The sequence below is a fragment of the Barbatula barbatula genome (genome assembly GCF_947034865.1).
Source record: "Barbatula barbatula genome assembly, chromosome: 10".
NCBI classification, from domain to species: Eukaryota; Metazoa; Chordata; class Actinopteri; order Cypriniformes; family Nemacheilidae; genus Barbatula; species Barbatula barbatula.
The window spans coordinates 12,087,772-12,114,109 of NC_136773.1; the positions used below are offsets into that span (position 1 = coordinate 12,087,772).

General features: G+C 39.4%; 1 protein-coding gene across 1 annotated transcript in view; it reads right to left on the reverse strand.

Moving 5' to 3' along the window:
• The window catches only part of cd276 (CD276 molecule), a 73,193-nt gene that overhangs the window by 27,195 nt on the left and 19,660 nt on the right, over positions 1-26,338 (reverse strand). The window contains exons 4-5 of the mRNA XM_079466323.1: positions 24,448-24,744; positions 714-848 (exon numbers count right to left, since the gene is read on the reverse strand). Coding sequence (XP_079322449.1) covers positions 714-848; positions 24,448-24,744 — 432 coding nt within the window. The remainder of the gene's footprint in view (positions 1-713; positions 849-24,447; positions 24,745-26,338) is intronic.

Sequence of the window (26,338 nt, forward strand, 5' to 3'; positions counted from 1 at the left end):
TTTGTTTTCCGACTTGAAAAACAACGCAAAGGAAATCTGTGGAATAGTATCAAATGTGTTTACATTTGTTCACAAATATAAATGTGTTCAAATAGTCTTAAAATGCTGTCTGTCTATACTGTATATTGACAGCTGATTTGGTTCTGCTTATTTAAAAAGAGCCGTATACTGTAGCATCAATGCACCATGCAACCCTAAGCTACAGTATATTATGAACTTTAATATGGCAAACCATTCATTTTAAGACATTTCTCAAAACCTCTTATTTTGTGTTTCACACATAAAATTTTGCCACATACAGGTTTTGAATGACACGAGGGAGAATAAATTATGACAGAACGTTTATTTTTGCGTAAACTGCCGCTTCAAAATTTGATCAAAACATGAACTAAAATATAGACTTTGGGTGCCTGTGCACCCTGCTTCCTGAAAGCATTTAACCACAGAATATCTGATTGGTGCTTGCAGTTTTGTTAGCAAGTGCTTTCTATTTTTGTGTGCAATATGGTCTGCTAGGCAAGCCTTGACATCCATGACAACTCCTGACATCCATGGCCAGCACATAAACAGAAGGACTACTGGACTAACAAAGTATAGTCCTAAACAACTATCATTATCTAATGTCGTCATGAGAGACCGAAGAAAACGGCTTAAGAAGTGATTTAGTACAAGACTTTATTCTTGAGGACATACTTGCTGGGAAGTGCCCTTACCAGCTCTCATCTCCTCGCAGCTTTCTTTGATCTTCCTCCTGCAGACAGCAGCCAGTGCGATGAGCAGACCCAGCAAACACACGGCCAGGCCGACCGTTACCCACAGTGCCACAGGTGGGAACACCAGGTTCTGGCCTACAGACAGAAAGAGAGAGAGAGAGAGAGAGAGAGAGAGAGAGAGAGAGAGAGAGAGAGGGAAAAGGGGAGAGACAAAAACAGCAGTATCATGTTAGAATTATGGCATCTCTGCTGTCATTATTGTAGCAGCCCAAGAACCATCATCATCATCATTACCTTCATTAGCATACACAGTAGCACCATTACCAAATGTACTAAACAACAAACTCTTCATCACAATCTCATTTTGTTTTAATAACAGTGCTCAGTTGGTCTGTATTCTGAATAGACTGGTAGGGTTGGGAAACGAGAACAGGTTATTATACAGGACAGGTTCCATTCTTAAAGTACCTGAATGTATTTACAAAACCATCCAAAACTTTAGGATTTTTATTTATATTGGTTTTCACATTTTAGGACAATAGTAAATAGAAATAATGCAAATGAAAATGTGGGAATCGAGTTGTGGCAAGCTTTGTGTTATTTAGCATCTTTAAAGTAAAATACGTGCTTAAAATAAGTCCTCTTGCCATTTTATCAAACAGCTACTCAAGGTCTCTACCTGAGATTGTTTTGAACAATATGATCGGCTCTTTTTCTTTTGAAACTCATTCATTTAAAAAACACGTCTTGCAGCGATACCTGGTTATCGTGGCCGAAACAGTATTGAAACTTTTTACAGTTGAATTCATCTTGATTCTAAATTACATTAATATTTTGTATTAATTGTAACTCATTTTAATGTATTTATTTAATTACATTTAGTTTAAGTTTGTTTCGTCTAGTTGGCACAGTTATATTTTTATTTCATAATATCATTAAGGACCCAGAATTGTTTCTTAGTGGCATTAAATTCCTTATGATTCCCATCCCTATATTGACTTAAAAGGATACTTTAATTATTTTAAGGGGATGCCGAAGTCTGCATCCCAGCCGGGGGTCCAAAACTGCAGCCTGATTCAGTCCTTCCGATGAAGTCCCGTTGGAATTCCCTCTCAGTATGGTGCATCATAAAACCATCCGCAATCCCGACCCTCACTGTGATTCTTTTCCTTTAAAGGCTCCCACGTGACTTTCTAAAGACTGTGTTTTGCTGTCATGACAGTATTTAATTAAATTTTTTTACCAAGTTCACTAGCGGACTGCTATCTTTTCGGCTCTTTAAGTGGATAACTGTCCATCAGATTGCATGGAACAAACACAGCACCCCCGAGACAACTGCGAGTCAGTGTGAAAGGCAGGGTCTGGGTGGGCGAGAAAAGTAAACCGGTCAGTGATACAGAGAGAGATATTACATCCCCCAAATTTCCCAGAGGTCTTAACGTGAAGGAGAATGTGGGGGAGCAAAACAGAGTGCAAAACAGGGAAGCAAACGGCACTAAGACGCCTACCGGAGCGGACGCTCAACCCAGATAATTGATACACAAAGTCTATAAAAATGTGTTTGGTGGGAAAATTACAAATCACCTGGAGCCTTCGAGCTGGGCCTTAAAGGACGGAAGGAAAACATTGAGCCAAAAAGAGGTCGAGATGCATCAGTGTTCGTTTTGTGCAGCAGAGATATTTGGGATGTGTGTGTATGTGAACAAGACTGAAATAAAATGTTAATTTACAAGGGAAATAACTGGCAAATTTTGCTGGCAGCATTGTGTCTCCTCATTAGCTGGTTTTCGGCATCAGGGTTCAGTATCTGCCATGGTAAGCCAGTACACAACAGATGCTTTTAGGCCCATGTGTACAGGTCTGCTGTGATTCCAACTGAAACCATTTCACAGTATTACCCTGCATTCGGTGAGCCATGAGCAGATGAAACCACGGCTAATTTCAGTTTCGCGAAAGCCTCACGGATCCCTCTCTTCGCTTTCAAGCTGACACTTTTTATAAATAATAACCGAGCCTTCAGAAAAGTCTCTTTTCATTCCGTCTCCCATTGAAATTACCCGAACAACCCGCACGCGGGCCTATCTGACATCAACAACGGCACGTAACTTTGCTGTTTGATTGACGGCTCTTGAACTTTCAGGTGGGTGACTGCAAAAATAATGAGCATTTACAAAATGTCTTACCGTCCTTGGAGCCAGAAAAAAGCATGCGTGCGCATTCTCCTCAGCCCAACGTGAAGGCCGGTAATTGTGTATGCTTAAAAATCAATATGACAGCTAGTCTTATATTAATGTCTTCGAGTGCTGTACATGTAAGTATCGATACAAACATACCATGTTCCAAAAAGTCAATAACATAACAAAGCAGGGAAAAAGAAAACTGGAGTTTATTTCCCTCGGTAAATCATAGACAGGTATAGAGATGATATGTGCCGGACAGCATAGCCAAGAGAGGAAATATCGATGCATCGGGCAAAAAGATACAACACTGCAAGTCCCTTTTACAGAACACGCATTAGATATGTTGTAATTTGTAGAAGTGAGACCAAAGACGCTCAGCTGCTAAAGAGCAGGTGTGAATACTGAATAAGAGTGCTGGGCTTACACAACGCTCCATTCCCCATAGCCGATATGTTTAAAACGTCTTGTAAAGGTTAATAAGACAGGCGATTAAATGCATTTCTATTTATTTCTCTATTTTGGGTTTGTATGGACATTGCTGATGGTGTACATGGTGAATATGGCGTGGTCGTCTTCAGTCTTGCCTTGGGTACTGTGCTCATTAAGGAAGGTCAGAGAAAGTTTAAGCCGTACAAAATCACTGCGCACACGGATGCTTCTAAAATTCACGCACTGTACTCCAATTTAACTCTGTCTCTCATGAACATGCTATTAACATGATAGAGATAAAATATCTTTGTTCTTAGCAGCAGTAAGCAACAAAATTGGATTATCTGACCACTGTCTAAGGTCTCTCACGGTGACTGTGAAGTCACTTTTGTCTTATAGTGCGTAGGAGAGAATAGACTAGGGATGTGACGATTCACAGGGAGCCGGTTGAAAATCGATTATAATATGTGATGATTCAAACCGGCTGAGATGTTATTTGAATCGCAATACATGTTTTGAACAGCAGGGGCCACTGTGTTTACTGCACACTTGGAAAACGTGGATATGCTAACATTTCTTCAATGTAAAAAAATTCAAGAAAAGCACAAAGTTTGTTTATTTTAAACAGACTTTTGTATTATTCCTTTTTTTATTTGATTCGGAATTTGTTTTCAAATTGCAGTTTAGTTTTGTCATTTGACATAAAATATATATTTATTTTACAAAGAAATGTGCAGCATTTGAGAAATAATAAAAGGGCCGTTGTTTATTTCTAATCTCTCTCAACTCACTTGTGTTCTCAAGATGGATTTGTAAAGTTAAAAACTGATTAAAGGGATAGTTCTCTCAAATATAATCATCATTTACGTCACCCTCTTGACATTTCTAACCTTTATGACGTGGGTTTTTTTTCTGCAGAACACAAAAGAAGATATATTGAAGAATGCTTGTAACCGAACAGCGGCAGCAACCATTGACTTGCATTGGTTTTGAGTCCATACAATAGAAGTGAAACAGTACCGCCGTTGTTCGGTTACCAACATTCTTTCGAATAATTTGTATACATAGACCAACAATAAAAAAATAATATAAAACAATGATGTAGGATGAACGCTTGAACGTGTCGTGTGTATAAAGGCCATACATGACCTTCTGATTCGGTTACTGTTCTGTTTATGTAGACAACCGCCCACATAGGCATATTCATTTAGTGTTATTATTCGTATACATACAAATTTAATTGCAGTATTTCTATTGGCTCCACGAATTCCTATCTAATCCAAATAATTGAATTCTCTCCATCGCTCTTCCTCTCTCTCTCTCTCTTTGGACCTGCGACTGGGTGAAGGTTTACTGATGAAGATAAATGTTATGAAAGTCTACCATTTCAGCGCTGTTGTCCCATAAGGCCTGTAGGCTCATATTTCTCTCTTACCATTGTTTGATGATGTGATTTTGTTACCCTCTGTTATAGATATATCCCAAATGTCTCTCATCACCCATCATCTTCGTCACCTTCCTCTGCGAGCCCTTATTCATCTCATTCTCTCTCGCTCTCTTTTTTTAGTTGCCAAAGACATACAAGGACATACATCTTGGCTCTCGACGCTAACAGTCTCAAGTGCCTGAATTCTGTGGGCAGGTGCATGCAAGTATTTTAAATCTTGTATATTGTGAACATGCTGTTCCAGGAGATATAGGTGTATCGTGAGAATAATTTGGTACTTTCCATATATAGACAACACAGAGTACATAACATTAAACTTTTTATTTTTGTTACATGGTCAGGAAAAGAGGCACCTTAAAGGGATATTTTACCCCAAAATAAAGATTCAGTGATCATTTATTGACCCTCTTGTCATTCAAAACCTGTATATGACTCTTTCTTCCGTGGATTACATATTAAGATATTTTGAGAAAGGTCTCAGTGATTCTGTGTCCATACAATGGAAGTCAATAGGAGCCAATGTTGTTCGGTTACCAAAGTTCTTCACAATATCTTCTTTCGTGTTAAGCAGAAAAAAGTAATGGCACCCTAGTCATAAATAACCAATTATCACATTTCTTCCACAACTCCCGACGCTGACTTTCATCTCCCATGGCAACCTGGGGAGTTCCAAGCCCCGCCCCTCACAGGAAAGGCCTAACATACCAGCTCCACTTCAGCAGGATTTTCCGCTGTTGCAATCCTTTCATCTCCTGGAATAAAGAGTTCAAACACCTCCCCGGCCTAACCTCTTTCTCCTCTCCTGATACCTCTGATCAAAGCTATCTCTATTTACTTTTACCTGTGACAGAGAGAGTCGCCTGATCACAATAGAGGCCATGTGGAGAAGAAAGGACGGAGGAGAAGCGTGTCCACATGACCCTCTGGGCTGCTGATGCTCACAGTGAAGAAAGAACCAGGGACTGAGTTGAGGGGCACTTTCCCTCAGGCTGAGCACAGACCTGGTTTTAATGGGCAAATACAAATGGTGCCAGCAAAAAGACAGCCCAACTTAGATAGCATGAGGTGAGAGGGAAGAACGTTTGGAGCATGACAGAACATGCATTTAGAGAAATAAAGGTAAGGTTGTTCAGTAGAATGGCACATCTTCTGCTTTCTGTACCAGCAAAAATAGAGTCGTGGCTTAAAGGTGATGTCCAACTCGGGACAATTGACATCTCTTTGTTCAAATATTTCAGATGCAGGTTGGTAATGGCATATTTGCATCATAAACTCAAGCTGAGCTTTGAGAATAATTTATGGAAGCTTGGCAAAAAATGTCATACAACACACAATGCATTTTATTAAGATAGCTCAGGAGAAAGACTACAAAATATTACCATCAACAAATATAAAAACAGATAAACATTTAGTTACTGTTCATCTTATGTCCTGTTAGCTTTTTGTTTATCTATGCATTTTTGTATAATAGGATAAAAAAACATATTCCCTGGATTGTATTTAGCAAAATATTTTTGTTAAATAAATACCTTTGTTTTGTCAATACACTTAATATAACCTTAGGGGGCCATAAAAGCAAACATCACTTTTGGCCGCTACTGTTAATGCATTTTTAACAAAAGCTTAATAAAAATGTTTAAGTGCATACATCTTGCATGTTATTTAGCCATATGACTTTAGAGGGTGTTTACAAGACAGTGTTTTCAACTGAAAACTAAAAAGCCTTTATACGTTTTGGCCATACACGACAACTTTTGAAAATTAGTTTTTTTTAATGCACCGATATCGTCTCTGTGTAAACTGAACTTTCTGCATGCATTTTTTGCGTTCAACTGCCGCTTTTTACAATTTTCATTGTTCCAAAAGCAGCTGTACATGTAACATATTGACTTTAAGCAAAACATTAAAGTAAAAACAAAAAAAGGTGAACACACAGAAAACAGACATGCACACAGGTTCATACACACCTGCATGCAACTCAACAATGCGACTTACAACTCAACACACACAGAATGCAAAATAAACACGTAGACACACACATGCAGACGCAGACACATATAGTGTGGATGGGAAGCACACATTAAAGATAAAGGAGAGAGAAACACAGGTCAAATATTAAACGGACTAGAAATTCCTATATGTAATAATTAATAAATGAAGCGGAATGTTACATTTAAAGTGATATTAATGAATACAAAAACTTTAAATTTCATATTAAAACCTCCAATGGAGAAAAAAAACCTTGGGAGAACCCAGAACCAGTTACCCTCTGGCAAAAACGACAGACAAGCTCGACAGTGCTTGCGCAACTAGGCTAAATAAATCTAAATAAAAATGTGAATGTACCCAAAACAACATGGTGGCCTCCAGTACTGTGTGCTGGCGCAACTCATCGCCACAATTTATTAGTGTTTCCCAGCAAAAAGTGGATTTACTGCACCACTAAGACCATCTGAGTCATATTATTTACATTCGCCAGACTTTAAACACACATATACGTTGACCGAGGGTATTAAAAAGCACTTTTGGCTTATGCATGCCATGAGTTTTTGTTCGTTTTCAGCAAATGCAAATTCAAACAATATTAATAATTTCATGCTATAGCATTTCATGGAAGTAAAGTTTGTCAGTCCTATAACACACTCTTATAGTCGTTTATTATTATCACACAACACAGCAGCTTTACATCAACACTATAAGACAAAAGTGTGCTCTCCCAAAACACTGGCATATGCCCCTCCCAGAGCTCCCTGACATTTCAAAGATTATTCATTTTTATTTATTTATCCATCTATTTATTGTCCTCCCCTCCAACATGCCCGCTAAGGGATCTCCATGAATTCTGATTAGAAATAATAACAATAAATGTAATCACAAAGACAGCTAGCTAGAAATGTCAGAGGACAGGGATTAGCTAAACAGGGAGACACATGACGGGCTAAGATTTGATTTCTTCCGTTCTGAGGGATTTGGATTGAATAAATGACTTTAGGCTGGTGTCTGACGTTAAGCATTCATCACAATGAGGGGGAGGCGATCACTGGTTTTTTGTTTTCGCCTTGCTGAGTTTTTTGTTTTTCCTTTTCTTGATAAGGCTTTATTGGAAGCACCTATGTGAGAGGGAGGGTGAGAAAGGCTGAAAGACGTGTGTTGTTGTTTTTTGACTGATCAGCATATTTGCCTGGAGACACTCCTCCTTCCTGCAAGTTTGATTGAATTACTTTATAGCTGAGAAAATGAAGGGCTGTCTTATTAGCTTTTAGGAGATGCACTCATCCCTTAACCCCAGACACCCGGCTTCTCATTCCTTCACTGACATCCTTTTAAAAGTGACGTCATCGCCTTGCACAGACAGCTGCAAGGAACACATGGGTGCTGTCTGCAACAGATCATGCAACTGGTTTCCATGACAGAACATAGAGGTGGTGCTGTAGGGATCATAGCTGTGGGATGGTATCGAAAAAGTTGTAGGTTTGAAACATGAAGTTTTACTATCGTGTTCTAGATCTAGAACACAATTGAGTCAACATGACATCACAAGTTGCCATAATTACTTTCTCCAAACCTGTATCTGGTGTTATTGTGTCTGGTTCATCAAAGATGTATTTGAAATCTGACATTAAAATAATAAAATGTAAAATACATTTCGCTGCGTCTCTTAGATTTACATCTCGCTCTGTGAGAAAGCAGTCAATGGTAGTGTCAAATATATTGATTAAAAAATGTAACTAAAAATACTGTGAAAATATTGTGAGGTAAAATATTGCAATACTTGGAAATATAGATTTCCCTCCCATCCCTAATTGGGAAATATCAAGATGCTCTCAGGGGTGAAGTTGACCTTCAGCTTCAGCACATGCCTCCAAATCAAGTCCGTACATTGTGTTGAAATATAGCTCACATTGACCTGAAATTTGAGTAATGCTTGTGGGAATTTTTCTGTAATTATATTGTTACAAAAATTGGTGGCTAAATGGTGACTATTCACTGATTTACCACGAGGTAGGCCTAACCAACCAATAATACTGTCATTTTGTCATCTTGCATATATAGCACATGAAATTCTTCCTTGGTAAGACTGAGCCACAGTGATACAGTTTTTGAAAAACCTCATTGTTATAATGTAGTCAAAAGTATATTTTGTTATTAAAAGATCACCATTAAATAAACCTTATGAGCCGAGCACAGGAGAGTGAAGCATAGGTGTCATAGACGTTTCTTGGCTAACCTCATTTAAAGGGCAGTCTAACCTCCAGTCTATGACCGAGCTTTCAGCAAAGACATTACCATGTAAACACACTTAAACTCATCGTCCTTCTCTCACCGATCAATAAAGCACCTCTTAATACATGCAGACAAATGTCTGAAATATTTAGCAGAGCAGTGAACTTACAGAGAAGATGCTAAAAGATCCATATCAGAGACTGTGGCATAAAAAGCCAGAGCTGCATAAAAGCACTTAAATATGACTTTCAGTCTCACGGCTTTTCAGCAAAATCTGCAACACAAAAAAAATAAACAAGGACTTGTGGATGTGACAGCAGGACCATTGTGTTCTTTCTGACCATTAAACAGGCTTATAAACCATTTAGGTCATAGAGGACATTTTGAGTAGAAATATACTTTTGAAAGTTGGTTTAACATAATTGAGGCGACTCTACTATTCAGGTGCAGTGGCTGTAATATTTTCACAATTATCCACAGTTTTTTACAATGCACAATTGTCCTGTTTACCTACTATTTATGTCTTATTTAGGTACTGTTCAAAGCTGTATATTTTGACATTCATTATAAATCATAATAAATATTATGTTAAAAGTAAAAATGTCATTTGATGGTAAATATGCACTTTTATGCACTTTAAACAATGTTTTTTTGTATTATTTTATTTTTATTTTATTAATACTGTCCTATAATAACTTATTATTTATTTTATTATCTAAAAATAAAATACATTTTGTTGCAACTAGTTAACAATTTGTTTACAAAACATTTTAATTGTAAAATTATTAGAATATCATTTTTATTTTATTTTTAATAACTTATTTCCTGTTTGTCCACTTATGGGTCTGTCAAAAATACATGTGGTCTGTAATTAATGACCTACTTATTATTACTGCCCTCCAAAAAAAACAAAATGGAAATAGCCTACATCATTTCTCGTGTCCATTAAAGAGGTAACTTATTTCTCTTATTTCAAGGGAAAAAGGGAAAAAAGGATGAGGGCGGGCAGGAAAGAACTAACTGTGAAGCCGGGTAAGACAGCTAATTAAGAGTGTGTGTACAGTTCAAAGCAAACACATTGCAGCGTGCTCATTAGAAGCACAAGATGATACTGAGGAAATGTAGGGCAGCCCTGCAGTGCTGATGGAAATGCCCTGAAGGGTGGAGGTGGTCACTTCATCCTGCAGTGAGCGCTTCCCCCCCAGGGGGGGAAGAAACTGTGGCCGAGCACGTGGTGTAATGGTCAGCCTCTGACTGACATGAGCTCCATCATTTCCACACATCTCACCCACGCCGTTGACATTAAGATGTCGGAGGCAGACTGGGCTATTGATTTTTCGGCTCCTCCATTTGCTCGCTCGCTCCCTTCTCTCTCTCTAACTATCTTTCTCTCTTTCTTTTAAGGCCGCAGGACATAAGTGAGGCAAACTTCGGGTGCCATAATCAGTTTAAAAAGTTGGGCTCAACATTTTTAATTAGCTCTAAAACAAGCAGTCGCTGGGCGAAGGCGAGAAGGTGTGGCGAACAATCACTAGTGACAGCTATCAACACCACGGTGAGACACTCTCAGCTCGCCAGACGCTTTTTTCAACCAGCAGGAAATGATTACAGCCAAGTGTGCTTTTGTATGTGTGGTGGTGTCTAAATACGGTCCTTGATCTTAAAAGCGCTCACGTTTGATGGTGTAATGTCAGACTCGGGCATTGAAATTAGAAAGCTCATACATTTAAAAGCACCTGTACCCACACAGCCTGATTAGAATTACGCAACAAAATGAATACACTCGTTCCATGCATTTGAAGTACATGGCATAATTTTCTATCAGAGGGATGTAAGGGTGTCGACAGAGAATTGACAGCTACTTGAAGCACTCGAAATGAGAATTAAACGAGTCAAAGGTGACAGCGCCGAGCTTAAGGTGAGGACCTTAACAAGCATACAGATTGAACGAATTCACCAGACTTGCTGATGGAAACACCAAACAAAAGAACATGGAACTATAAACACACAACACGGAGGGAAATACAACAAACATAAGCAAATGTATTATACATATCATCAATCTGTATACAAAACATTATTGTTTAATATAATAAATGTGGTGTTTTTAAGTTAACTGTAATTCACTTAAAGGTCCAGTGTATGAAATTTAACGTCATCTAGCCGTGAGGTTGCGATCAACGTCTCTCTCCACCCCTCTCTTTCGAAGCACTACGGTGGCTGACACAGAACTAAGATGCTGTCACGTTTTCGCTTCGGAGCTAATTGAGATAACGTACAAAATGCGCTCTGTGGAGTTTCTGTGGAACACAAAAGAAGATATTTTGAGGAATGTCAGTGTGATTTGGTGTTCATACAATGGAAGTCAATGGGTTCAATGTCCAAAATATCTTCTTTTGTGTTCTGCAAAAGAAAGAAAGTCATACTGGTTTGGAATGACGTGAGGAAATGATGAAATCATTCAACTGTCCCTTTAAATGTCTTCGACGCGTTTTTTTTACATTTACCCCCATCGTAAACGACAGTATATGAGTATTTACATTGCCAATAAATGTACCAATAACGTTTTATTTGATTCTGCATCTGCTTTGCAATTCTGTTCAATCACGTTAATGGAACATAAATAATAAAAACAGAGCGACAGGCTAATGCAAATACAGCAACTATCATCTCTCACCTCCTCACATTTCTTTCATGCTCTCATCACCTCAAGGTTTTACAAATACAAAGTGCCACTGTTAGACAGATAATTGCTTGTCTGCGAAAGCCATAACATTTATAACAACCCAATAAAACACACTTGTCCACATCAAGACACAAATGGCATCGCTCCTCCACATCTCTCTTTTTCCACGGCCACCACTAATGTTTTGATTGGATGAGGTGATGGACAGATCAGGTGCTCTGCTCTGGATCAAGCTGAAGTCCACAAGCATACAGCTGAACGACGAGCAGCTGATCATTTAGAGGAGACTACACACAAATAAGAGATCATAGAGATTTTAGTTGAAGAACATTGAAATATGTTAATCCGTTTGAGTGTATGTGTGTGTTAACTAGTGGTGCAACGGATCACAAATCCGTGATAAATCTGATCGTTTTACAGATTTTGGGTCACGGATCGGATCATTTTTGTTAATGATCATCATAGTTTATTATTACTATATATTATTTTAATAATAACTTGTTTTTGCTATCAATAAAATGCTAAAAAATGGGGCACTTATATGGGGTTAAAGAATTTAATAAAATGTAAGGTGTGAAAGTACCTTGAAGATATCAACGGATTAATTTAATAGTTTATTTCTACATAATTGCTTCCAATGTTTCCTCATCTGTAAGTCGCTTTGGATAAAAGCGTCTGCTAAATGACTAAATGTAAATATTAGGCATGCATACAAAAATGACAATATAAAACTTAATAAATATGATATAAACTTGCAATCAGAATTAACAGCTGACAAATGGATCTCTAGAGATCAGATTATAAATGTGACAGGTGTTATAAAGTGTCGATCATGAAGTATCTCGAACGACTTTCTCTTATTCTCTTAAATGCGTTACTGAATCATGAGTTGGGCGGCGACTCAAAATTGCTGATATGGTGCGCGTTTGCTTATGTATCGCGTCACTTGCGCTATGACTCTACATAACATTGCTGTTTATGCAGCAGTTTAAGTTAAGATAAACGCGAGAATGCACTTTAATATTGTACTCGTCCAGATAATGGAGAGAGATCGAGAGGAGAGCGCGTGTTATCTGATGAATACATTTACAGATAATCCTCGAGTCACATGCGTTCCGAACCGTAGAGCATGATCCGTACGGATCATCCGTGATCTGTTTCACCACTAGTGTTTGCGCAAATCATCCAAAAAGAAACACTTCATTTTTTTCAAGGACTCTCACACTTATGTTTGGTCATTTGTGTGCAGAGCTGAAATGCAGACGAGACGTTTTTTTTAACTGCGGTGGAGCTGAAGGCCTTGATTTCCATTCATCCTGTGACAGCATCCTCTTTTTCCCTCTCCTTCTCAAACCATCAATTAAACTTAATGGCCATCACCACCTTCCCCTCCAGACCTCCATCTTTAACTAGCTCAGATGAAGACAAACAAGTGATCCTGCGAATGGCGCCTCACACATTTGCATTTGCTTTATTTATTTATTTACTCATTTGCTTGTTTACAATCCGCAGCTTCGCAAGCAGCTAAAATTAAGTGGCTGATGCAAAAGCGTGCCTCTTCGGGCGATTACGGCACTTTGGGTCGACTGTGCACGTTTTCAGTGATCTATCACGACCGGACGGCACTCGACAGCTGGGTTAAAAATGAGGATTTTCAAGCAATGATGTTTTTTTCTCTGAGTTTGGAAGAATTTATCTCTAGACACTCTGGAGACTAATGGTTCACTGACTGCTAACTCACCCATAATAAGGACTTTGTGTCTTCTTGCCATCCCTAGAGACCAAACCATAGACAACGGTGATGCTAAGTGCTCAACCTAGTTCACGACACAGACAGAAAAGACCCTTTCGTTTCCTCGATTGTTTGGTTTCCTATATTATGTTTTCTCTCTGTGAGAATCAATGCAACCTTTAAAAAGATTTCCAGGCAGTAAAGAATTGAAATTCCAACACTATTTACCGCAAGAGTAGATTTTTGTCTCTCTCTCCTCACTCTCTCGCTCTCTTTTCGTGTTTACTACACCAGCAGATAGTCTCTAGGATGGGCGCATGAAGGGAGCAGATGTGAATCTTTAATGGCTTTACAAAACACCCTCGACAGCCGAGCAGATCTGGGATAGCACCGCCTGCCTCGCTGTAAAAGAATGATGCAATGCATTTCCTCCCCACACAGGGCAGATGATAGAAGCTCACAAGTAAACAGGGATGGATCATCAAATCATCACAGGATGTGCGCTGTTGCCAATCTAAAGGCAAAAAAATCTAAAACATACTCAGACAGACGGCTTGTATGTTATGGGTATAAGAGAAGATTTATGGTTGAAAAAGGCTTTTTCAAAACACAATGACAAGCTCTTCAGATAAACTGAGCAGTCTTTTATATGCGTTGTGTTATTTGTTGTATTTGTAAATCAGATATCCTAGATTTATTTATCCAAGGACTTTATAGTCATAAACTTGAAATTCGTGAAAAGTCATATGCGTTTGAAATTACATTAGGGTGAGTAAATGATATACATTTTGGGCAAACAATCCCTTTAACAAGTATCTTTATCATGTTTTCAGTAAATACATAGTAACAACAGGAAACAGTTACCTGAGATGCAAAATTGCATTCGATTGCATAAGATTTGTTTTCAGAGAAAATATATTCTTATATAAGTGTATTTTGTCGTATTCCTTTTATGCTAAAAAAATAGACAGCAAATACTCTTCTATTCAAGATAGATTCTCCGAAAAACAAAACTGAATATCCTATGCAAATTGTCTTTCACGGGTAAAATTATCTTGTCTAATGGATGTTTAGATATTTTTTATTCGAAAACAAGACAAAGATGTTCATTAAGCATAGACATTTTGACGCATTTCTTACAGAAGAACAAACAGAAAACAATATTTACTTATATTGAAACTGTACCGTTTTTTAAGTGCCTGCAAAGTAATGTGAGAGTGGAACGTTATGTTTTATGAATACAGAATTAAAGCTTATTGCACTTTTTGTGAAGAATTGATTACCTAATGCTTTTCTGCACCTACCGGCTCCCGTGAATGGACACAAAATAATAAAAGAAAGATTAAACATGCAATGCTGAATCTGCGGTCAGTGGAGACAATGCATTATTGCACTTGTAGGCCCTGCCATTTAGATTTTTACATAACTACAAAATAATGCTGGTTTTAGTCTTAATTCTTCACTTCTAATGTCATTTCTGCACAAACATGACACTGTATTGACAGATCTTTCAACCGTATTTAACCTCCCCCAAGATATCATATATATATATATATTTATTAAACAATATATTAGACGTAGTGTTTTGAGATCGTCATTCTCATCATATGTATTCTCTCTTGTCGTCGTTTTGTCACGCAGAATAAAACAAGCAGGTGACAGGCTAGAAGCAAATACAAAATGTTCAATGTGACCTGAGGGGTCATAAATGATACTTTCTTATGTCTAGCACATCAGGCAGCTTAATGTTGACTTCCTGCCTGACCAGTATTAAATAAAGCAGCCCAGAGTGGGATTAGAAAAGACAACCACACCATTTATAGGATTAAACCAAGAGCCCATGAGCTCAAGATTTCAAACACATTTGAGTCAACTTCAAAGTGTACCTCCTTTCTATATTTTTAACTCATGACAGACAGCGGCACAACTGGCCGAAGTTCAAGCGGATTATCGAACATGTCGAATTTAGCTTCAATGACCTAAAGAATCAGTTCTTTGGTACTGTTGAGTCATTTTCTGTTAAGGGTTTTTCCAAAATTGTCATATTTCTTTCCCGTTAAGTCAGATCAAACCAGCGACCTTACAGTCGCTTACCCGCTCCGAACTTAAACTACAGCATTACATCCAGCACTAGGGCTGAATCGATTAATCGTTTTTTTTTAAATGCGGCCGATTCTAAATCGATCCTCAAAAGCTGTGAATCGATTTTTTCTATTTGTATTTCCGCAAGCATTGAACATTCATGAACGTGAATGTTATTTCCTACAACTTTCCACTAGATGTCACTTTTCTTTTTACAACAGGTTACAACAGGGAGCATATCGTTCATTCATTGCTTCATTAACATAGCGGATGCGGTTGTGTTGTCGAATTTAACATCACCTTCACATAAAAGGCAGCGGTTCATATGATTGCAGCCCCTCTTTACAGCTAATTTTGAGCCATTTTGTTTGTTACATTTACATTTAGTCATTTGGCAGACGCTTTTATCCAAAGCGACTTACAGATGAGGAAACATTGGAAACAATTATAACCTTCAATATACCCAATATACAGGTTTGTGGCTCTTCATTTCATTTTTTAATTCACCATTGTAATGTGATATTTAATGATCTTTTTTTTTTTAAATCTATAGGATCTGTATTAAATCTATATTCATTGACTCGAATCGAGTGCTTGTGAATGGGAATCGAATCGGAACATCAGATCCACACCCAGCTCTATACAGCACACACCCAACTTGATGACTCTTGATGACGCACTGAATAGTAAAAATGTTATTGAAATAAAAAATAGACATACCAAATTTATATTTATAAGTGGCCTTCCTATCAGTTTGAGTAGATTGAAGGAGCAGACTATCCTCAGAGCATTTTCTGGCAGACCTGAAACTACACACAAAGACAACGTTTTGTTCTACAAAGCCAGCAGTGATTTAAAGTGCTTCTAAAGCCAGAACAAAAGCAGTTTATGGAGGTTGTACACCTCCTTTGTGCAGCAGTAATTTGTGTGTATATCCAGGGGAGGGGCAGGATGTAAATAAGTGAAAAGGAAGCTTCAGGAGTGTATGGACCAGCGTTTTAAGGCTATTCACTGTTTAGTGTTCCCTAAAAATGCTGAAACTAACATGATTTTATATCGCTGAGCCAAGGCAGATTATAGGCTGCGCAAAACCAAATTCTACACAGGATTTTACAGCAAACGCACAAACATAAATACTCTGTCCTGCTATCACAATATCACAAATTAATAGTCTTAGTTTCTGCCAGGCAACATCGAATAACACGCCTGTTTTCTTATTTTTTTAACTGCAAAGAACCTGCTGTAGATATTAAAATAAAAATGCACGGACCACCACTGCGGTGCCCTTGAATGAGAATGACTCGTTCATGAACAATTGATTAGTTACAATAATAGATTGATTTTGGAACTATTAGCTAAAGTTCACCTTTACCAATGACACATGTCCCATTAGCAGCTAAACTGAAAAATTAATGAGATGTAAAATATGCTTTGGCACTGCCGTTTGTTATGGGAGTAGGATGCACACCCTGACCCTGACCACACACAAACAGAGGATGGAGTGGAAAAGCTTAGAATGAGCTCCAAAATTAAAACCTTTCAACATTTGGTATTTATTTAGATCCTTGACTTTAAAGCTGTAATTTGCCATCTCTGTTGTAAATGATGTAAAACTGAAATTAGCTTAAATAATGTGAGATAAAAGATAATAAAATACTGAAAAGGGAAGTGCTTCAGGACCAGTATTGTTTACATCTTTCAAATGGTCTATATGCTGAAGTAACAGAGGCTCAGTGTATCGAATCCAAATGTTCGGTGCCGATTAAACCTTATTTCAGGAGAAAAACTCCAACCCGGATCCACCCAAAAAACGACTATGAAATAGCCCGTGGACATCTTTTTTTTCTCAGTTTGGGTTGCAAAGCATTGTGGTCTTGTGACCAGACCAATCAGACTAGCGTGAAAAGTGCTGTTTGCGTCTCCGACAGTAATGAATACAGGGCCCCATCAAGAAGCAGGATTGAACAACACTCTCATTTAGATTGCTGTTTCTCCTAGCAATGCATGCGCTAATTACATTCAAATTAGGCCGGTGAGGAAGAGAAAGAGACAAGGACTAATAAAGGGTTTCATTCCTGCTGCTATCATTCTGTCTTCAGCTTTGTCCGCCTCTCGATTTCCCTCTCTCTCTGCATCTTTCTCATTTTCTTTTTTCTCTGCTTACTTGACTCTTTAGGCAACTGCAAGCACAACCGAGCTGTGTCAGGTAGCAATTTAGTAGGCGACATTTGCCAGGACAAGCGGAGGACCAGATGATAACAGAAGGAGAGAGAGAGAAAGAGAGAGGGGGGGGAATAAAGGAAAAAAAACAGTAAGACGTTCTTACTGATGTTGGCTGTGTATGAGTGAAATATTGAAGGGTTACTAAAGATAAAACTACTATCCTAGCATAACATGCAGAGAGACGTTTATAAGTAGGCATGTGTGCTAAAGGTTGATTTTTGCCTCAAAACGTGTCAACACTATGGCTCTGTGAAGTTTATAAGATATTAGATATGAACTGTATTGATCCACTTGAGAATGTGTGTCACGATTTGCCTCTGAAACTATTTAATAAATACTTTTGAAAAAACTCTCCACTTCCTTACCACATCTACACGCAACAAGAAAATAGATTGGGTATTTATCGCAAAGTAAACACTGACCAAAAACATTACAAAAGCATTACAAACAGGTCGCGTTGTTTTGTCTTCTAAAGCTGTACGATATCATTTGGTGTGCACAGCAGGTTTTAGATTTAAGTAGATTTATGAAGAGTAAAAAAAAGGTTGGGCGAGCCGGCCGTCGCCAACAGCGCGTCACTCCTGGATAATCGGAAATGCGGGACGCGGATGGAGCAAAGGCACCTGGTTGCTGAAACCACTTGTCACTCAAGTGGCCACGCACCTAATTTGCAGAATTTGAAGGCCAAAATAATTGTTTGTACCAGGCTGTAAACATGTTTATTTTGTGTTTAAAGTTGGCCCTTCTTACATGGGGCCGAATGAGATTCTGCTCTGTTTTGGATCCATGCTCTAGCGGCCCGTCAATGAATTGCAGTTTCAGTCACTTTTGTGTTGGTTTCACGAGAGAGACCGGAAGATTGCCTCTTGGTAATGACCCAACTAGTCACAAAACACACAAGAGCCAATGCCATTTCACTGTCGACCCTGAAATAATGTGTTTGTGGGACAAAATGTAAATTTATAATGGCTACTAATGTGTTCGATTGTCTTTTGTTGTGTCACGCCATGTCTGATGTAGACACAGTGTTACAGCAAAACAGGTCAAATAAAACAGGTTACAATTTTAATTTTGTAAATGCATTACAAACAAATCAAATAATTTCACGCATCTTGTGTGTGTATGTTTTGTGTTTGTTGAAAGCAAAAGGTTGACCATTTCTGTGGTGCCAAGGGTACCAGTTCATCAGACACGACAGTCACCACAGAAACGTCACCATGGCTACATTTCTAAGCATCCCAGTTTCTCGGATACACCCTCCCTGACTCTCTATCAGTCTATTGAACGCCGCTGGTTTTTCTCCTTTTGTTTCTGACTCCCTTCACATTTTACCCAGAATTCAATGCAGGCAAAGTGAGATGGACAGTATCGGTCTCTCTCTATGTGATGCAATAAAACCATTCCATATGGCCACTCGCACACAGGTTTCCCCTTTCCTGAGCTCTTGACATGCTGAAGGACTTTCCAGTGAAGTCACGGTACTGAGATGTCATCTGTCTGAAAGACGTGCCGTAGCCCTGAGAAAGCAAAATTCCACGTTCTGATGAAGTCTTTAAACAGGCACAGTGAAAAAGCCAGAAAAACAGAAACTTCCACGCGGTAGGTCAGGTGTGGAAGATCACGACTAGCTCATTAGCTCATATGAGTGTGCTATCCCTCTTCAGAGGCGGTGTCAGAGGTCTACCCATCATCTGGTCTCTCCATTTTTAAGTGTTGTTGTTTTCACTCTCTCTCTGGGTTAAGACTCATTTTCCAGTCCTCCGCTTATTACAGTATCTCAAGGTCGATAGCTGCAGATTGATTGAAAAACACTCTTACATAACTCAAAGTTAAAGCGGAGCTCAGATCATCTTAGGATACACATCCAATAAAACAATAATAAGAATAACCTTCACTTCCTGAAGTATGGATACCCAACACACTACAATTTCTATGGGCTTGTCGTTTCATTTTTAAATCATGAACAGTAAAGGGTCAGCTTCCGATTTCTTTTTTCCAATTTCCAGGTTTTCCGTTAGATATTCCAGCAAGCTTCTCTTGTTCAACCATCTCAATTATATAACGGATGAAATTCGGGCTCCTGTCATCATAAACAGCATCTAGAAAATTACAGTGCAGTTAATTGTGTACATAACGCAAAGGATGGTTGTAAGATTCTCTCCCTGACATCTTTCATTCGCTGTTTACACAGATCATCAACATGACATAAATCAGCATAATGGCTCTGTTCCAAAGTATTGCGAAATGACTACTACCATCAAAAGCAGCTGTCTTTTTAGGCAGCTTCATAACTAAAATAAACTAATAGCTAAGAACTATAATGAATCAATATTATACATGCTGTCGACCTCAAAAAATATTCTTCAATCTACACTAAAATATTTAAATGATGACAGGACACAAGGTATAGAAATTGGTATTGGTATGGACATTTCAGGAAATATGTTGTTCATTATCAATAAAAATGTACAATGTAACTAACCCAAAACTAAATTCCCACAATCATGACAATATCATTACTAAAAATACCAATCCATGATATACATTCAAAAGCATGAGTACAGAAACATAACCCCTTTCCGCTTTTACAGAAACTCTAAGGTCATGACACAAAAGATTATGCACTTTCTGCAATAAATAATACATCTCTATAATACCTCAATGGATAATGTGAAGTTCAAGTGAAATGACAGAAGGTAATTGATGAATTATGTTGTGGTTAATTGAGATTGAGATTAAGTTTCTCTGACCTCTTTCAATGCCACGGCATAAGAACCCGTTCCTCCCGCTGTTCATTTTCTCACAGTGAACCTTGACAGACTTTTCGACAGACATCTTTTTTTCTTCCTTTTCCATTCATTTGAGGGTACGTCTGTATTACTTTGTAATTTTTCATTGGGAATTTGGGGAGAAGTGTGACATTTTAATGGGTCGGTTCAGACTCTCGTCCCCAGTATGCTCTTCCGGTGAAAGTCTCTTTTAATACTAAATCGATTTTCCTCCCTTTGTTGATCGACATCCTAAACGTCTCACTTAGAAAGACGTTGTGTGCCCTTATACACAGAACTCTCCTACCAATTAACTTCTGTTAATATCGTCAAAAAATTATGCAATTCTAAGGTTTAGAAAAACAAAGTAGCATGATCGGCTTTGAAAGACCGCACGTTGTACACACGGCATGGTTGTGATGTTAAGTTGTTGATTTTCGCGAATGGGCTGTGTGCACAGTGTTACAGGTAAAGCCTTAGAGAGGTGCCTGGCTCAATGCAACCATTATTGCTAATTATATAAACTATAAAAACTATCACATATTATAACACTGGAAAAGCATCTTAGTTTTAGTGTCAGATGTTAATGTGATCACATGTGGAGCTTTGGTTCAAAGCAAAGTCTGGTTACACAGTATATTTTCTTTAATAGAAAAAACAACCGCGCAAACGATCTTGGTTACATACGTAACCTCGGAACTTATGGCTATATAAGCAGACACATCGGCGCCGTTTCCTCAGGTTACTTCGACTGAAGCGTCGACCATGCAGCTTGTAAGCACGGCAAGGAACGCAGTACTCGTTCCCGTATCACAGAGAACCAAGGTTTCATAAATAACAAGAGTACGTTCCCTATCGATACTTCACTCGTACTGCGTAGCAGGACGCTATGGGGAACCAATAAATGCTACAAGCTACAAGAGGAACTATAACTCAAGACTACCCTGGAACTAGGTTCGGGGGCCAAGCATGAGCAGGGGAGCCCTGCCAAGCAGACAGGGCCAAGCTAAGATGTGTCCCATTCCGGCAATCTTCCTTATGGCAGTGTGCCTAGTGCTGCCACGGTTGGAGCAACCATAGGCCGGCGGTAACTATAGATGCATCGCTAGACCAAGCCCTTGACGAGGCAATACCTCTAGTAGAGTGGGCTCTAACTCCCGTGGGGAATTGAAGGCCCAAAGAAGAATATTCTAGCATGATAGCCTCAACTATCCATTTAGAAGTCTCTGCTTCATGACCGGGGACCCTCTGGTGTGGTCACTGAAGCAAACAAAAAGCAGTTCCGAGCGCCTGAAGGGGGCGGAATGCTCGATGTAAACCTTCAGTGCTCTGACGGGGCAGAGCTGGTTTAGCTCGGAGACCTGCTCGATGGAGGGAAGCGCAGAAAGCATCTATACCTGTACCCTAAGGGGGAAGAGAGCACTTTTCGGTACGCAGCCATGTCTTGGTTTTAGGAACACCCTAGAGTAGACAGGCACAAATTTTGACTTCTGCCTTGCCGAAAAAAAACATATCTGCTCCCTGGTTCAGTTTGCCGGGACACATGTGTTGCCCTCAGTGAGCGCAGATTGAACTGGGCCCATTCCAGGAGGCAGAGTACAAGAGAGGAAAGGCGCCTCGAAAAGAGGCCTCCCTGGTAATTTATGTACGACGCCTTCAACCAGGAAGTTGTGAAGGGCCAGCCGACCTGCCTGCATCTCCAAGCAGTTGATGTTCAGGTCCCTTTCCCGATGCAGCCATTGCGTGTTCTGGCGTCAGCCAGGCTGTTATTTGAGTAGAGTCAAAGGAATAAACCACTCCCAGGAATAAAATCTGTTGCTGAGAGACAGAGCACTCTTGGCGAAGTGAGCCCCGGGCATTTTAAGTGGCCAAAGAGAAGGGACTTGTGGGACTATAGCTCATCCTTTGACTATGCTAGAATGAGCCAGTCGTCAAAGTAGTTCAGAACGCGCATTTCCTTCCGTCTGAGATGTGGAAAGAGCCGTGTCCATGCACTTCGTGAAAGTGTGAGGAGCTAGGGACAGCCCGAACGATAGGACCGTGTATTGAATAGCAACCCTCTTTGTATGCAAATCTCAAGAATCGTCTGTGATGGGGGCTATCTGAATGTGGACGTACGTGTCTTTCAGATCCGGTAGAAGAACCAGTCCCCTTGGCATATTTGCAAGAGGATCTGTTTCAGAGTGATCATTCTAAAACGGCGTTTCATGAGGGCACGGTTCAGAAGTCTGAGATCGAGGATGGGGTGGAGACTGCCATCCTTCGTTGGCACGATAAAATAACGGCTGTAGAAACCTGACTCCTGGGGGAACTGTCTATATGGCTTCGCTGAATAGCGAAGACGCTGAGCGGGATATCGAATCCACTGCATATGCTTTTCAACGGCGAAGCAGTCAGTCTCGAGTAGCGAAGGTAGAGTCTTTGTTGAAGGAAGAGAGATCTGGGGACACTTTGGTGATGTGTCTGTTTATATAGCTAAGCCAATGCCATAGGTCCGTGCAGCTTCGCTGCCATGGGTTTAAAGTTTTACTTTTCACAAAACAATGGCTGTGCAGTTTCACAGCGTTTTTTGGAAAAAAGCTTCAGTCATCGGAGAAAATAATTTTCCCCATTGCTTCCTGCTACGCAGTACAAGTGAAGTATCGATAGGGAACAGCATCTAGCTTGGCTGGGTCAAAATGAATTACCTAAGTTGTGGAGCATAAAGCAGCTGTTGTAAACAAATGCAAATGCATTTTCATATCAAACAAGGTCGGCATGATCCCTCAGCTCACACATAGAATCTGACGCTTGTTTACTTACAACTTGTAAGGCTACTGTAGTCGAGCTGATCCGTGTTAAACATTATTGTTACTGGCTGCTATGATCACAGCTGATCCGGGTGTCATGCTGTATGACAGGCCAGGCACTCCAGAAGTATCTAAGAATGATAAATCTGGTCTAGGACATGGGACGTTTTGATGCGGGAAGAAAAACAACGTTTTGGGACGTTTTGATGCTTGTGCGAACTGCAAGCAACAAAGCTGACGATGAAAGCCGAAAACATTATGATGGTTTTCATCCATCGACGTGACTCACTGTTGAGGATTTAATAACTGCTTACAGTGCCGTTAAAGTCAGAGGCCTTTGTGTTTCAATGTGATATGTACTGCAGATCCAAATGCTTCTTCCTGAGTTCATTACTCCAGCTAAGCACAAAAGGCCCAGTGAAAGACCATTCCAATTTCAAAGAAATAATCTGTGAAATAATCGTTCGCTGTTCTCATTTAACCATGGAAAAAAAATGGATGGCGATGCTTATTGGGCCATAATTGGACAATTCATTATTTTCTCTCCATTTGGGTTGGGCTGTGAGCAGCTATGAGAAAGACGGGGAAGTCCTTTAAGACATCAATGTAAAGATTTTAATAGACTTCAGGTTCTTTTTGAATTATTACAAAAAACAAAGTAGTTTACAAGAGATATTCCACTCGAAGATGACAATTATCCAGTAATTTAGAGAAAAACAATGGAAATAAGGCCATGGCTTTTGTGTTAATTTTATTAATTCGTCACATAAAGCAAGAACGACAACATCCTTTAAAGTATTACCATGTCAGAAAGGCGGTACCCATCGACTTATTTTGTACTAACACAAAACCAATGTAAGTCAATGGGCACCGCCGTTGTTTGGATTGCCGACATTCTTCAAAATTTCTTCTTTTGTGTTTTGCAGAAGGAAAGTCATGCAGGTTTGAAATTACAAGAGGGGGAGTACATGATGACAGAATTTTCATTTTTGACTGAACTATCCGTTTAACAGAAAGTCAGGGCAAGTCTTCTCTAAAGTGAATGAACACTACCAGTCAAGTTTCAAAGAGACCATAAATCACATGATCAAATTTCAATTATCAAAGTTTTTAACATAATTTATTTGGGTAAGTAAATCTGGCTTTTTGCTAATAAAATGTTATAGCTACCCACCTGTGATTGTAACAGATGCCTGTCCTTCCTCTCCTAACAGTGGATTGGTCAGTCGGCAATTATACGTGCTGTTGGGCTCCAGAATGACAGTCAGTACACTTTTCACACTGAAAAGCCCCTCCTCATTGGCTACTTGAGAAATGATAACGTTGTCCGTCAGATTGAGCCCGGCCCCGTCCTGCCACAGCACCTCAGCCTCAGGATATCCTCCATATGCCACACAGGTGAGGGCCACCACCTCACCGGGTTTCAGGTTGGACTCGGCATCCCAGGTGACCAGTGGTTTGGAGAATGGAGCTGACGATGAAGATAGAGATAATTTAGCACTGATTGTGGCAAGTCATGGTATAGCAGGTAAAAGTGTACATTGGCTGGCATTTACACCTGTCTACAACAGCATTAAGTTCAGTGAACTTGCGTTGAAACTCATGTGAAGAAAGAGCTACAGTGACAGAGAAAAAAGGAAAATCTGAGTGACTGCGTGTAGCTTTTAGCTTAGCGACCCACCGCTGCGTGCCACCTTGGGAATGGCTTGGCATGATTCCCATTAAATTGTTAATTACATTTTAGGAGCTTAGCATAAAACACACATGGCTCAACATCACACGGAACTCATCTGCTGACACACTCATCTACGCCCACTTCCTCAGGAGGGAACACTGTCTCCCTCAACAGGGTACTAGCACCACAGCTGGGGGGAGGGGGGCTAAGGTAGCAGCTGGGGCTTCTGGGAAATCGGGCAGCCATAAAGTATTTTTTGTTGGGGCTTAGTACTATGGTGCCAGATGAAGAAATCATTGCTCCACTGTCCCTTGAGCAACCAGACAGAAAAGTAGAGCCGGCGTAATTCCCAGAGCCAATCATAATTCGGCAAACAAAAAGGTGGGGCGTTGGGAGAAAAAAGCAATCAGGAGGTTGTGGGGTGCAGCAGGAAAACTTGGCAGTGATGCCAACAAGGCTGTGACCTCTGGCACCGTCCGTCTGACGGACACAGAGATCTCTGTGGGGACCAGTGCCGATTCCTGCCAGCTTGACCAAAGACACGATAGAAGAAAGAGATCATACATTTAACCATTTTTGAATGTGAGTTTCAAACTATATGGCTAATAAATGGCACTTTCTTGTTGTACCGTGCATTGTCTTTCAAATGTTTAAAAAAATAAATGTCACTTTCCATTATTAGGGCAAAAAACAGGGCCAAAAAACAACAAATGAAATTAAAATAAAAACATTTTTTATTAAATACAAATGTTACCATGACAATAGTATAATTTGTATACTTTGCATAGCCAAGATCTTCAAATGGGAACTACCAAAACCATCAGTTCAATGGTTGAGGACAAACACATTTGTTTAAAATGAGCTACTTTCAATGTCAGGTTAAATAATTGATCAAATACGTCTTACACAAAGCACCGTGTCCCTAATGCTTTAATAAAGTAATGGGACATCAAATTGTACCCTATTCATGGCGAGCAGCAAATGTTAAAACAATGCTCAGATCTTTAACACTGAAAGTGGCACGATTGTTTCTTTAATCTTCATTAGTCGTAGAGAAGCAGACAAAAGTGGAACAATACTGAGCATTAATATTACTTAATTCAATTCAGAGAAAGAGAAAAAGCAAGACAACGGATACATAATGAGTGAGAGAGAGACAGCAAGAGAGAAAGAGACTGGAGAATGGGCAAATGGCTTCTATAGATCATAAATAATGATGTATCCCAGTAAGTCTGAGTGCACTCAGCCATAAAAATAATAATACATATAGTCAGCTTCACTTGAGCACTCTCTCCAGAGACTGAGGCCGACCATCAATCACATGAAATACTAACAATCAATACTACTGTATATTGATCAGGGTCATCGTGAGAATCGCATATAAATGATC